Below are 13918 nucleotides of genomic sequence, written 5' to 3' on the forward strand. Positions count from 1 at the left end.
AATTGATTAATATTTGTCTCTATAGAATATTCAACGTCATCCGACACTTGTCATGAAAGTGAGGGAATTTCCTGCCAAAGGTCAGGGAAATAGGTTTCTCGCAGTAGGAATCCTGTACTGTCTCCCCTGCTAACAACATATTACCTAAGGAAAGGTATTACAGTGGTAGCACGCCGAATTAATTAGTTAACTTATCAACTTTTGTTCCGCATTAATCAAAAGTACTTTATTTCTTCAGGTATATCCTTCACTTTAATAACCTTAGAACCTTCTATATACGAACATTAGAAAATCCAAATACTAATATTCTCTACACCATCAATAGGTAACCCCTTCTTACTAAATATATGATTAGAATCAGCTAAACTGATAATCATTTACTGAGATGAAATTTCGCCAGCAGTGAAATTGGAGTTCATGTAAACGTATGTAAACGTAATTAGATCAACACATGGAAAAAGAGTCAAAGAAACACTGTTAAGCAATCCTCTCTACTAGTATACGTTTCACAAGTAACTACAAGTAAGTGCATGTTGAGAATTTTTCAAACATGATCGTAGTTAATCCTAATAAAAAATAATTAAAAAAAAAAGTTCTTAACATTAACATTTAAATAATTTGTCGAAAATGTGTAGGTCCTGTAACAGTGACTGTACCAAGATTAAACACTACACATGTCAACTTTTGTTCCGCATTAATCAAAAGTACTATATTTATTTTACTAAACATGAAATTGGAACGCACTTGATGTTCCACCAAATCAAACTCTAGTTGCTGCAGTGGTGCAGCGCTCACCTCTGAGGTGTGGGGTACCTGGTTTGATCGTGGCTCCCGACAAGTGTGCTTTTGGTGTACAAACACCGTGTGTGTGTGTTTTCGCGGGTTCTTCCACTTCCACAAACTTTCGTCATTCTACCATTTTGTTCATCATCAACATCACCGCCTGCCTTAGCCTCCGAGCATAATTTAGCATAGGGGCCGCGGTGGCTCAGTGGTAGAGCGTTCACCTCTGGTGTTTGGGGTTCCTGGTTCAAACCCTGCTCCTGCCAAGTGAACTTTGTGGTGGACAAACACCGTGTGTGGGGGTTTTCTCGGGGTTCTCCCGTTTCCTCCCACTTTCTTCATTCCACCATTTCATTCATTTCTCATAATCACCGTCTCCTTTAGCCTAACCGGCATAACCGTGGGACGTAAAACTCAAAGATTTCATTTTCATAATTTAGCATAATCGTAGAACGTTAAATTAAAAGAATTTCAACGCGATATAAGATGTCATTTTTTTTCCTGTGATCTAAAGAATTTCTCTTTTATTATATTTACATAAGTAATTACATTTGATATTATCTATGGTATAAATTGAAGTAATTACCTAAAGATGATTCTTTGTGTTTTGTACTTTAACATCCGAGGCTAAGGAAGGTGATAATGAAAATGGTAGAAGGAAGAAAGTGGAAATAAACGGGAGAATCCCGAAAAAACCTATGCACTCTGTTTATTCGTCACAAAGCTCACTTGACAAGAACTAGAATAGAATCGAACCTCGAACCCGCGCTGCAGAGTTGAGCGCTCTACTATTAAGCCATGATGCCCCAAGTACAATTGTTCCAACATATGAGACTATTGGAATTTTGACTTTATAACTGTACATAATAGAGTACTGAAAGTTTCAAAGTTATGGTTTACAACTTAATCCTTGTGCAGCCTTTTTTAAAACTTACCACTGTTCAGTGTTTCATTTAAATGGAGTCCCTGATATAATTTTTTACCTTCGGCATTGACAACGAAAGATCCCCCTGCACTAGAGATGAACGCTCTGCAACTGAACTAATGTGACTCCTGCTGACATCACCTAAGTAAAAGCAGTAAATACAAAGTTACGAATCCAAGAACAACAACTCACTTTAGTAACTTATCAGAAAATGTATTTCACGCGATTATTTCATTTGTCTTTATTGTTACACAAGTTAGCGCATGTTTCTCGTAATTGCCTTACTGTCCGACATATCTACTTTCGTTGACGCACCTACGCGCTCAGTAATTCGCGGGAGTCATCTATTTCAACCTACCCTGAACCGGAATATATGGTAGCTTACAGTGAGTTCACACAATAGCGATTGCTTTTTTACTCGAGTAATTGTTTTAATGACATAAATTTGTAGGCAAATAAATTGGAAATAATTGTATAGATTTAAAATATGGTAATCATTTTATTAAATAGTTTTGCTAACGTTGTCTTGCTGTAAATAATATCCTAATATATCCTTGAGGCTAATTTTCTTAGCGCATTCCCTCTAATTGGATACAGGTTTATAATATGTCCCTGCAAGCTGATATACCTTAAAAATGATTGTTCTTGTGAAAAACATGCACCAACCTGCACTAGGTGGACACTAAGTAAAGCTAATTTACATATATTCCGGTTCAGAACAGGGCGAAGATAGCTGCCACGCAAGGATGTGCCCAAAGGAAGAAGGCTCGTTAGTGACGGTGGGTGTGCGCGTAAACGAAGATTTGTTTCAACGTTCATTCGTGCGAAAATCACTCAGGAATATGTGCGAGGTGGCGACTAGACGCTAACTTTGCATCTACTCCATGTGTGCAAACAATGCCTTTGTTTATATATAAGTTGAATGGAGCAAACTTTTTAATGCTGCATCCATGTTAATACATGACTTATTCTTTGCAGCCTGCAGTTCCTTACACATCTTCCTATGTGAATTCACAGATTTTACTGTATGTAACTCTCATATTCTTAATTTCCACCGAAACACTTAATTATAATTTATGGCAAACACTCAATGTTCCGAATACAAGTAATTTGAATGATTGAATTATCACCTAAACAGACTACAGTAATCGTAATAGTGAACCTAAACAACGTAGTCGTTTGTGCTTGGTACGATCCAACCTAACAACAGAATAAACCAGAAACATAAACAAACAAACTAAATCAAATAAAATAAGTCAATCCGCTTCATTTATATGAATAGAAGCTGTAATTAATTACTTTAAACATATTTTTACACGCACTCCTTTGGTGCATGGGATCTCGGGATCAATTCCTTGTGAGAGAGCACTTAAATCTTGTTGCGTTACAGGTTTAAGTTCTCTCTCCATTTTTGTACTAGCTTCATATTTCGTTATTCATTCTTGTAATTTCTATTTTATCATTGGTAATTTGTTTTTGGTGATCTTAGAACGTAGCTCAATTTGAAGATTGAAAATTTGTAAGTTGCGGAATATCTCTAGTAATTCCCTTTCTCGAGTTTTCTGCTGTTTTTCCTCACTAGAAGTTTCATCCCTTGTTATTTTTCGTTTCATTTCTCTTGAGTCAAACTGTAGTTGTAGAATTTGGTGGGATATTTTTGTCTCCGTGAAAAGGTGAAATCCCCGCAATCTCTTGTTCTCGGGAGATGATCCGCCGTATTAGTGACCCCGTAATATGATGTTTTATTCCTTGTTGAGATCTGCAAGAGTTACTGTTCTATCCAGTCGTTAAAATCACACTAAAGTTACTTTTCTGCTCCACGTTAAGAAATCGCGGTGGCTCAGTGGTAGAGCGTTCACCTCTGGTGCATGGGGTCCATGGTTTGATCCCAGCTCGCGACAAGTGAACTTTGTGGTGTACAAACCCTGTGTATATGGGTTTTCGTGGGGTTCTCCCCTTCCTCCCACTTTATTCATTCCACCATTCCATCCATTTCACATCATCACCGTGTCCTTTAGCCTAGCCGGCATAACCATGGTACGTAAAACTTAAAGGTTTCATTTCATTTTATTTTATTTGCTCCGCGTTAAAGTAATTACGTCGTTAGTAATTTGTGGCATTGGTTCACCTGAAGTTATGCAACCAACAATTCAGAGTTGTTAAGGAGGTTGCCTAGTTATCAGTTATTGAGCATTTATGACATTTTCCTTTTGTTCTAATTCCGGCTTTGTGGCTCAACTCAGAATTTCTTCACTCTTTCACTTCTTATTTTTTTCTTTGTTCCTCGAATATTATTTGTTTGGGCTTATTTTTAATTTAATTTCTCTGTAAGGTTTTGAGTTGGTTTTGAACTACTTCCTGTTGTCTATCGTTCCTGTTGTGATTCTGATCTCTTCTGTGTTCCTCTACCTCCTGACACTCACTTCGTGATGTGTGATCTCTTCCATGGCTATCTGGATAGCATGCGCATCTTTGGCGTGGGAAACCCGGGTTTGATTCCTGGCAGAGCTCATGTGATTCGGATCCCACGTTAAGCATCAGAACAACGTGTCATATATCCTTGCTGCTAAACGGGACACTAAACTCAAATCCAATTCAATCTCCATGGTTTGCCTTTAATCCTATAATGCGTGCGAAAATCTTTGATCAGTTGGTTTCCGTGCATCATATTAGGTGTCCTTAAATTTGTAACCTCGTTTTCACATTGTGTCCGTGATTTTTTCGGTGTACTTGTAGAGATACAGTTCTTCCTCCTCGTATTCTGTCTGTGATCTTCTGTGGTCGTGTAATTTTCATCAAGATTTTCCTTCTTTTCAAGTTCTTGTGGCTTCCTTTTCTTATTCAGTATAAAACAATCTTAGCTTTACAGTCCCTACGTATTTACAACTGTGTTATAGCGATACATAATTTTGACTTTGTACAATGTCATCTGTTTATTGTGCCTGTTCTGCATTAGTCTGTAGGCCAGTTTCAACTTTCTCATTATTTCCTTGTTCCTTTCGCTGTCTTATTCATTTGGGTGAATCCATTTTTTGGTAGGGAGGTGAAACAAGTAACATTCTATAGCTTAAACATCAGTGCATTAATGATAAACAGTGCAGAAAGTTTACAGTACTATTGGCCAAGTAGTGGGGTTGGAAGCATAACTTTCTCAATCATCCTCGTACAAACAAGCAAGCGTTTCAGCTAAGTTTAAACTATAGGATGATGATTTCATGAATACGGTCCTTCTTGGCATATGCACCTGGGTAGTTTGTTCTGTCCACGTTCACTTTTAAACCGATTTCGTTATTCGCACCACAAATATATGCGCGTTTTCTTGCAGTGGGCTGTATTGTCTCCTGTCAACTGTACATCGTAAAATATACAAAAATCTAATCTTTTGTTGGTATTTTTTATGAAGTTTTATACATTTCAAAAGCTGTAAGTTTTCTTTGAATCACTTTGTGTGTAAAATGTGCTCTAAGCTGGTAGAACAGCTCTTTATTTTTTTCTATATTTTTATTTACTTATTTATTTCATTTATTTATTCATTTATAGTCTCAGATGGGAAGAGCCAAGTTTACGCTTATCGATCCTATCACAGGACCTGGAAAAGGTGTCCATTTTTCAGATGTTGCTGGAATGAAAGAAGCAAAACAAGAGGTGATGGAATTCATTGATTATTTGAAAAGGCCTGAAAAATACAAGAGTTTAGGCGCTAAGGTGAGATTTTTCTGTTTCTTGTAACTTAGTGGGAAAAAGAGAGAGAGAGAGAGAGAATAACTGCTAATGTTATGCATTCATATACAGTGAAACATGCCTATCTTGGTTACCAATGTTTCCATTGAAAATTGTCGTACTTCTCGAAAAAGTGTTTGAAGCAAAATCTACCATAGATTGTTTGGTATTTCTAATCTACTAACTGTTATCTACATATTAATTTCTATATTACAAATAATACAAAGATTGTTCCTTTCCTATAATGAGTTTCTTTACAACGAATTGTAGTGCTACCTAGAGTTGAGTTGAGTTGAGTTGATTTTAATTTAGCGTCCCGTTCAGCAGCGAGGCTATATGAGACGTGGACCTACTGATTAACGTGGAATCCGAACCACATGAGCTCCCGCCGGGAATCAAACCCGGGTCTCCCACGCCAAAGGCGCGTACGCTAACCGCTTAGCCACGAAGGAGCTCTGTGCTACCTAGAGTGAAATGAATGACGTCACCGGTTGTGTAGATATATCGGACCACAATTTATTCGTGATAAGTGTAAAGAATTTCATGCTGAAGAATGCTACCTAAGGTCGATCCCCACTAGGAGAACTGCAAAACAACACTTTTCCGATGCCAAATGCAGTTATAGTTCCATAAGATGTGCAGGGGACATGGATTCACCGTGTCGGAAAATGACATACTGTGTATTAAAGGGGGTAAGAGAGGCGAGAGTGGGACAGTTCATATATGACAGTAATAAGCCACCTTCTGCTACGAGCGTGCACTCGAAGGCACAGGCTATCTTCACAGGAAGTAACTCAGATAAAGAAAGAGGTATTTACACTGTGATATTTTCCAAGACAATTCACACCATAACTCATCATAGTCTGGAGTTGCAGGAGCGTCGAAAGAAACGTGTTCAGAAACTTGTCGAGATACTATGCAAATGTTCCATCAATTGTCGGAACCATGTGTTACAAGCTCTATCAGTTCTCTACAGAGAATGCAGTGTTGACTTCCAGAGATGTACCGTGAATATAGGGGAAGGTTTGGTAAAGGATTCATGAGCTTTGCTAATTTCTGTTAAAGTTCAGAGTTAACTGAAAGTGCCAAAGTGAATTTCAATACCATGAGACAAACGTGCTGACACCAATTTATCGTCATTAAGTTCTTCGCCTGTTACAGGTGGAAGACAAATCGAGTATGGTTTCGTCAAGAGAAGGCATCCAGCCATAACTGTTATTCGACTTCCTCTTCTATTAACAAATGACGGAAGAGTGGAATCTCATGTGGTTCGTATCCGTTAAGCTGTATGTTCACGTCTAAATCAATCAATGAAATCGGTAGAAGAATCGTGTCATTACCTTCAGCTATATTGCAGTGAAATCTTTGGGTCCCCCACCGACGGATTATTGCGCTTTCAAGTTTCCTCAAACTAGTCTTGGAACAGGGGAGACCCCGCACTATTGACAGCCTGTGGAAAGTATGTTGGGAGAAGTGATTTTGAGTGGACATGTTTTACACTGCGTGTCAGCCTCCTCCAGTGGAAGGCCTCCTATTCTCCATGCCGAGCGATAGCCAAAATGCAATTCCACCAAATAGAGCAGGGTGTCGTTATGGAATTTCCTGTCATCGTGGATGGGAATCAACCTCTGTCTGTAGTATCATTTCCGCAATAAGAATAACACCGAACACATAAGTAGCTGTCACTATTTTCTATTTGCATACTATGATATAAATAAAATTTCAAAATGCTAATTACCTAGAAAACTCTACGGCATATTCCTTATTGATTATTCCATTTCTTCCGTCTATGACAATGACAAAATAGTCAATTCAAGAACATATTCGAAACTCACATGCTATCTTACACCTCTAGGCAGTAAAACGCCAAAATGAGCTCTTAGTTGTGGACTTACAGACAGCTCCATTCACTCTGCTAGTTGGTGTTGATCGGAAAGAACTGTAGCTTTAAAATTTTTCTTTTTTTCACTTTGGAACAGAGTCCCATCGTCATTTGATACATATGTATATTTGCAAACCCTCTAGAAGAAAAAAGTTTCGAATACATGAAGAAAACAGAGGCCATCCATAAATCTTCCTGTATTGGACTATCAAATATCTTCCAATCTGGAATAAGATTAGGAAGACTTATTGGTGCCGATCTGTTCATGCATTCGCTGACAGGCATAAACAGCAATAAACCATCGCCTCCTTTGTTTTTGGAGAGGTTAGTTTCAATGGACAAAAGTCAAAAACATATATAATTATTTCTTTTATAGAATAAATATTCGTTCAGGATCAGGGTGGATTGATTTAAATCAAGATTTAAATCACTTGATTTTTTAAAATAAAAATCGTTGATTTAAATCAAATTCCAAAGTAATTTAAAGTGAAAATAAGTAAAGTCCCATTTCTGTTCTGTTATTTCGAGTATGGAAGATGATGATAATACAATGAGACTCAAATGTACAGTATGTACAGCATAGTATGAAAACAAGTGTCATGCAGAGGATGATTAGGGAAAATCCCGTTTTGAACGGGTAACAGGGCAATCCTGGTTTCTTCTCTTCGTAACATAGGGTTTATATTGTAAATCGTTAACTATTCCAACGGGGAAATCACCATCGACATTTAAGACGAAGATTCTTTTGTGTGCGCGTCTATATATTTGTTTCCAGATAATAGGGCGTATTTAGAAGTGTCCTATCCCCTCCCCGAATTTTTTTTTTAGATTTTATAACTTTAGGCGAAATTTATATATTTCAGACCGCAAGCTAGTTACAATTTCCTTAAAAATATGCCCCTGCCAAATATCAGTAACTTTTGTGGGGAAAAAAGTGTCACTTTGATAAGCGTTGCTGTACTTTTTCCTTACCGCTTAACCTTTTAAATTATATCACCTATTTTTAGGTGATAGGATAAAATCTCCATTATTCGATTAAAAAAGTACCAATAAAGCTTTTTACTTCGTTTTTTCAGGACTAAAGGCATTGTAGTGCACGTTACATATGCTTCCACACACCTCTGCGTCGAGACATAGAATGTGATGACGTCATAAATTTAAAAATATATTTTTTGTTGTGCCTATTTTTACTATTTTTTGGCGGGCCTACATTTTGCATTCAGAAGACTGAAATTCTGCACACTCGTTCAGTGCACCCTTAGTATTTTTCAGATGATTTCAGATCTCTACGCGGAAACAGGGGGGTCCAGAAGGGCAAAAATGTAAAAAAATAAATAAATAAATAAATAAAATTTAACAAAAAATAGCTTTCTTCACGATTTTGCCGCCTAAGATGGAGACAAATGAATGGTACCATCTGAAAGGCTGTTCTATTCTGAAGAGAATGATGTATGAACCATGATCTTAGGATAAATAGGGATGTCTCAGAAAACTGTTACCTGAGATCCTGTCTTATGCGGGAATCTGAGATATTTGGGGATATTATTTTTCACGGGCTTACTTTTGCATCTAGAAGTTTGAAATTTTGAACACTCATTCACTGCAACCCTTAGTATTTTTTTTTTTTTCAGATTTGTTTCAAATCCTTGCGTTTAAACAGAGGCGGTACAGAGGGGTAAAAAGTAAAAAAGGGGATATTTCTTAACAGAAAATCCCTTTTTTCGTGATTTAACAGTCCCAGAGCCTACAGGATGGAGACATTCGAATGGTACCGTTTGAAACTCGGTTTTATTCTGAATAGAATAATGTACAAATCATGATTCTAGGATAAACAGGGATGTCTGAGGAAGTTTTTATATTACATCCGGGTCATCTGGGGTACTGTGGGGATGTTCGTAGCTCATTGTTAAATATTTTTCCCGCCCTTACTATTCAAGATAAAAGCTTAAAATTTTGTACGTACATTTAGTACACCCTTAGTATTTCCCAATTGATTTTGAGATCTGTGCGTTAACATAGGGGAGTCCAGAAGGGATCAAAATTTTTAAAAAAATCAGAAAAAATCCCGACTTCTCTCAAAATTTTCCACTTCATGGACATGTAGGGAAAATGTGAATGTTACCGTTTTAAAGGCTGTTCTATTCTGAAGAGAAGGAGGTATGAACAGTGATCCTAAGATAAATAGGGATGATGCTTAACTGAAAGTCTATAATTAAAAAAAAAAAAAAAGAAAAAGAAAAAAGAAAAGAAAAGAAAGAAAAAAGCCATAATTTAAAATTGTTAAGAAACATTGTTTGGGATTGTTATAGGTTAACGATTGGGAATTAATTCAAAATTCAACCCCAATACTTTCACTTAAATGGCATAATTGGCATTTAGTACTAATTCGTGATGCTTTTTCTTCTGTTCGCGAGTTGTATTATACGAGGAGAAAGATTTGATTTAAATCAAAAAAATCGATTTAAATAAAAAAAATCATCAAAAATGATTTTTTTTAAAAAATCATGATTTTTTCCCACCCTGTTCAGGATTCCCTTATTTGTATATCTCGTTATTTTTGTTTACTGATTTGCCATTTGTGTTTCTCCTATACTTTCTTTGTATGTGAAGAATGCGGCAAGAGTCCATTCTGAGCTATCTTTATCTGTTGTTTAGTTATCAAGGAAGATAGCGAAACGAATTCGTGGAATGACAGTCATTTAAAATGTAATTGTTGTCCATTTCTCATGTTAACATAGTGATACGTGGTACTCTTCTTCACGAACGCTTCAATAATATATATATATATATGTGTGTGGTTTTATTTCTAAACCTAAAGGTGCCGGTACGCTGAACCTCACAGTCAGTTTCATAATGGTTAAAAAATTACATATCTTCTTTCAGGGTATTATTATTATTATTATTATTATTATTATTATTATTATTATTATTATTATTATTATGTCCAGTAGTATATCACTGCAGTCTTATAACTAAAATATCTTACGTACAAGTATATAAAGATATTTTTAAAGTGTCCAATTCTTATATCTTAACTTTATATAATACAATAAACGTAATAGTAATCAATATTTCTTAGTGATTTGTTTCTTGCTTTTTTTTTCTCTTTTTGTAAATGGGCGAAAGTAAGCTGCTATGGTTTTTAAAAGACATCAAGAATTCCACAAATGTTGAATTTCAATAACAACACACATACCGTGCATTGTTCACATTATGTTCTTCAGAATACTGATAATGCTACCAAAATGTTCTACAAACCTCTACTAAATTAATGGATAAGCTTTGCAAAAAATCTAGAGAACCTTTTTACTTCATCCTCTTCTTAATAATGAATAAAAACAATTAATTGGATACATTAAAATCAGAACTGAGCCAATGCTCCTCTACGGAGAAAGTAAAGAGGTGGAGTCCCAACAGAATTTTTGTACTGGTTTTCAGTTTAGTCGAACTTCAGCGACAGACAAATTTGTTGGGATTGTTTCGTTGTGGAAAGTCAGTCTTTTCAGAAAAAAAGAATCTGGTTTGTTCAGAGCCTTTATGATTTATATTACCGTGCAAATAGGAATGAAAAAAAGGGAGGCTCGAGCACGTCCCAGCGAGCGAGAGACGGAAGGCCCCAATTATTTCTAGTCCCTGAATACAATTAATTGACTTCAAGAAGGAACAGATATTCGCAACTCGTTCTCTAGATGCAAAAAAAGGAAAACAATTAAACCTGATCTTCAATAAAACTATATATTTAGTATTTTCGAAGTTCTTCGTCAACCCCTTGTTAGGACAGAAGAGGAAAATTCCGTTCTCATTAAAAAGTGCTAGTACGGCGTGCCGTTGCGTACCGCCAGAAATATATATATATACACAGGGTGTTAATGAACTATACCGCCTCACATCAAAATACGAGAAAAAGTTCATATGGACTTATGCCGAAAAGTGCATAGCTTCAGAGCTAGAGCTGTCCAAAATGGCGAAAAAGCAAAATTTCAGTAGGCCCTATTTTGAATTCCAGAAACTGTGGATGGTTGTTCTTATCAACGTAAAGGAAGCCACGCATATACAATACAAAAATGCATATTTCATAAATTGTCAATAGGTGTACTGAGAGTTTTTTCCCATGCTTGTTTAGCCTCCTGTCAAAATTTCAACACAAGATCGGTATAAAATGTTGCATATTACATTGTTTTATGTAAGATAAAAACACTACTTAAATTTTCAACATCATTTTTCTCCAAATGCGTATTTCAGACTTACTTCCTTATTGCATCAAACTCTCAATTTTAGGGAAGATGTTTCTTGTTTCAAAACAAAAACTTTCCTTTCCATATCGTAATGGTCTACCATGGTCGCATAAAATGTAAATGAAAGCAATTTTGTTTTATGCTAACACAGGTATTTCGTGATTTTTAATTGCATGTGTATTTCTCTAGATATTTAGTTTATTTATCAATCCCAGGTACCATACGATGATATTTATTTATTTCTGTGATTACAGTGCTATCTATTAGAATAACGAAAAAGTGCTGCAAATTTCGTATTTTCGATCGCAAGATTCGAATCTACGAGAAAAATAGGGAGTTTCCATTTAAAATTTTCAAGTTGGGCCCTATGATGGTATTCCTGGGGACACTTGTTGTTTACAGAATTTTATAGGCCCTTGACAGTGTACTTTCTTACGTAAATAGATTTGTCACATTTTTTGTTATTTCGGAAATATTTGAGGTCGCAAAGTTAGGGGGCGTACGTACGGTGGTATTATTATTATTATTATTTTTTTTTTTTTGCGATTACAGCGCCATCTATTAGAATATCGAAAAAATGCTTCAAGTAAAAGTTGCTTAGTTTTAATCGCAGTATCAGAATCTTTAATAAAAATAAGAGGTTTCCATTTGAAATTTTCAAGTTGGCCCCTGGGGCCCTATAATGGGACCCTGGGAGCACTTGTTGTTTGCAGAATTTTATAGGACCCTGGCATGGGTACATTCCTGCGTAACTAGATTTGTAAAATTTTTTGTCATTTCGGAAATATTTCAAGTCGCAAAGTTAGGTGAGACACCCTGTGTATATATATATATATATAGAGGGTGTCAAAAAATTCCACCGACAAACTTTGGGAGGTAAATCCTCTCATACGAAGAAACAAAAAAGCTCAGTAAACATGGGTCCGGAAACGCGTTGTTTCGGAGATATAAGGCGCCGAAACCGTGGGAAATGAATCTTCAAAGGCGTATATTTCAGAAACTATTCAACGTAGAGGGTGCGGTTTAAAAACTCACCAACGAAGTCATACCTGCTCTTGTTAAACATGCATGTTTCATAATCTTGCAATGCCTGCGGAAGGGATTCCCCAAAGGAGCATAGGGATTCCCGGATAATCTGCCGAGTGAAGATGGCTCGAAAGGGGTATGGATGGACGACTTTCTCACCCGTTAACAGTACTTCCTGGTACCAAGACGATAACTCAAACGGATACAAAATAATGGACACTTGTATACCTGCTGTGTGTGGTTGCATAACCGCCACATACGGATGATGCCCAATAATGAATTTCGGAATATGAAGTACTGCGAATATGCAGTCGAAGGTTCGTAGTGAGGCACGTGCGGTGTTGCTACAGTATAACACGAAGCAGAGTGCTTGAAATTGTGAAAAAACTTGATGCAAAGGAAACCCCCAAATAGCACGATAGCGAATACAGTCAGCACATTTCCAGATATGCGTAATGTTTAGCAATGGCTACAAATATCGTTATGTCTAGTGAACTGAGTGAATGTCACTAATGAACGAGACCCAATGTTAAGTACATTACATGAATGATCTGATTAAATGTATAAGAGATTTGTGATTTGAAATCATATGCATTATCTTAATAAGTCTGCAACCATCCACCTGATTCCAATGGTACTTGTTCCTTTCAGTTGTTACATCGTTACGTGGATAAGCAAGGAAGCAACAGAAACCAAGGTTGCACGTTGGCGCGCCGTGTCGCGGGGTCAATCCCCACTAAGAGTTCAAGCTTTGGACTCAAACAACTAAGAGATGGATCGGATCGCATTTGAAACTTTGGGTCCCGTCTCCATATAGCGCCGCTGCTGAAAAGGGACGTTGAACATCTTAACAAATAAACAATCAAACAATAAACAATTGTTATAAACGTACAATTGAATGGTACTGTAGTGCGCGAATGTGATATCTAAATGAATTGGTTTAGCTCGTTAAATTAAACGTAAGTCCTGCTACGGTTTTGTTTTCTCTTCGGGTACCCAAGCCGCTTGTGTTAACGGATTCCAAAATATGTAAACAGAACAATAAACCACCTTCATATTTTATATCTTGTCTTTATTCCTCCATTTAAAGTTACATCAAGATTGTCTTTGTGTCCATTTTGTTAGGTCTATAAGGTGGGGACGTTATTACAAAATAATGTTCATAACGTCATACTCTTCTCATGTTTATTTTTGCTTACAATGCAACTGCTGGAGCCTCAAATCTATACGCCTATTCCAATTTAGCAACCACAGTAGATTAAGCGTAGAGAGAACCGGGTACGATCATTGTGTTCAGTAGCCGATCTTGAAAGTAAAAACTGGCGGGGGAGGGGGTGTCAGTATTTT

At 36.6% G+C, this 13918-nt stretch overlaps 1 protein-coding gene across 2 annotated transcripts in view; it reads left to right on the plus strand.

The window, feature by feature from the left end:
- Positions 1–13918, plus strand: part of Spg7 (SPG7 matrix AAA peptidase subunit, paraplegin) — a 109957-nt gene that overhangs the window by 41598 nt on the left and 54441 nt on the right. For both annotated transcript variants that reach the window (XM_081743745.1, XM_081743744.1), the window contains exon 5: positions 5249–5413. In XM_081743745.1, the coding sequence (XP_081599871.1) occupies positions 5249–5413 (165 nt within the window). The remainder of the gene's footprint in view (positions 1–5248; positions 5414–13918) is intronic.

This window comes from Thermobia domestica, chromosome 17 (assembly GCF_964235325.1).
Source record: "Thermobia domestica chromosome 17, izTheDome1.hap1.1, whole genome shotgun sequence".
Classification (NCBI taxonomy): Eukaryota; Metazoa; Arthropoda; class Insecta; order Zygentoma; family Lepismatidae; genus Thermobia; species Thermobia domestica.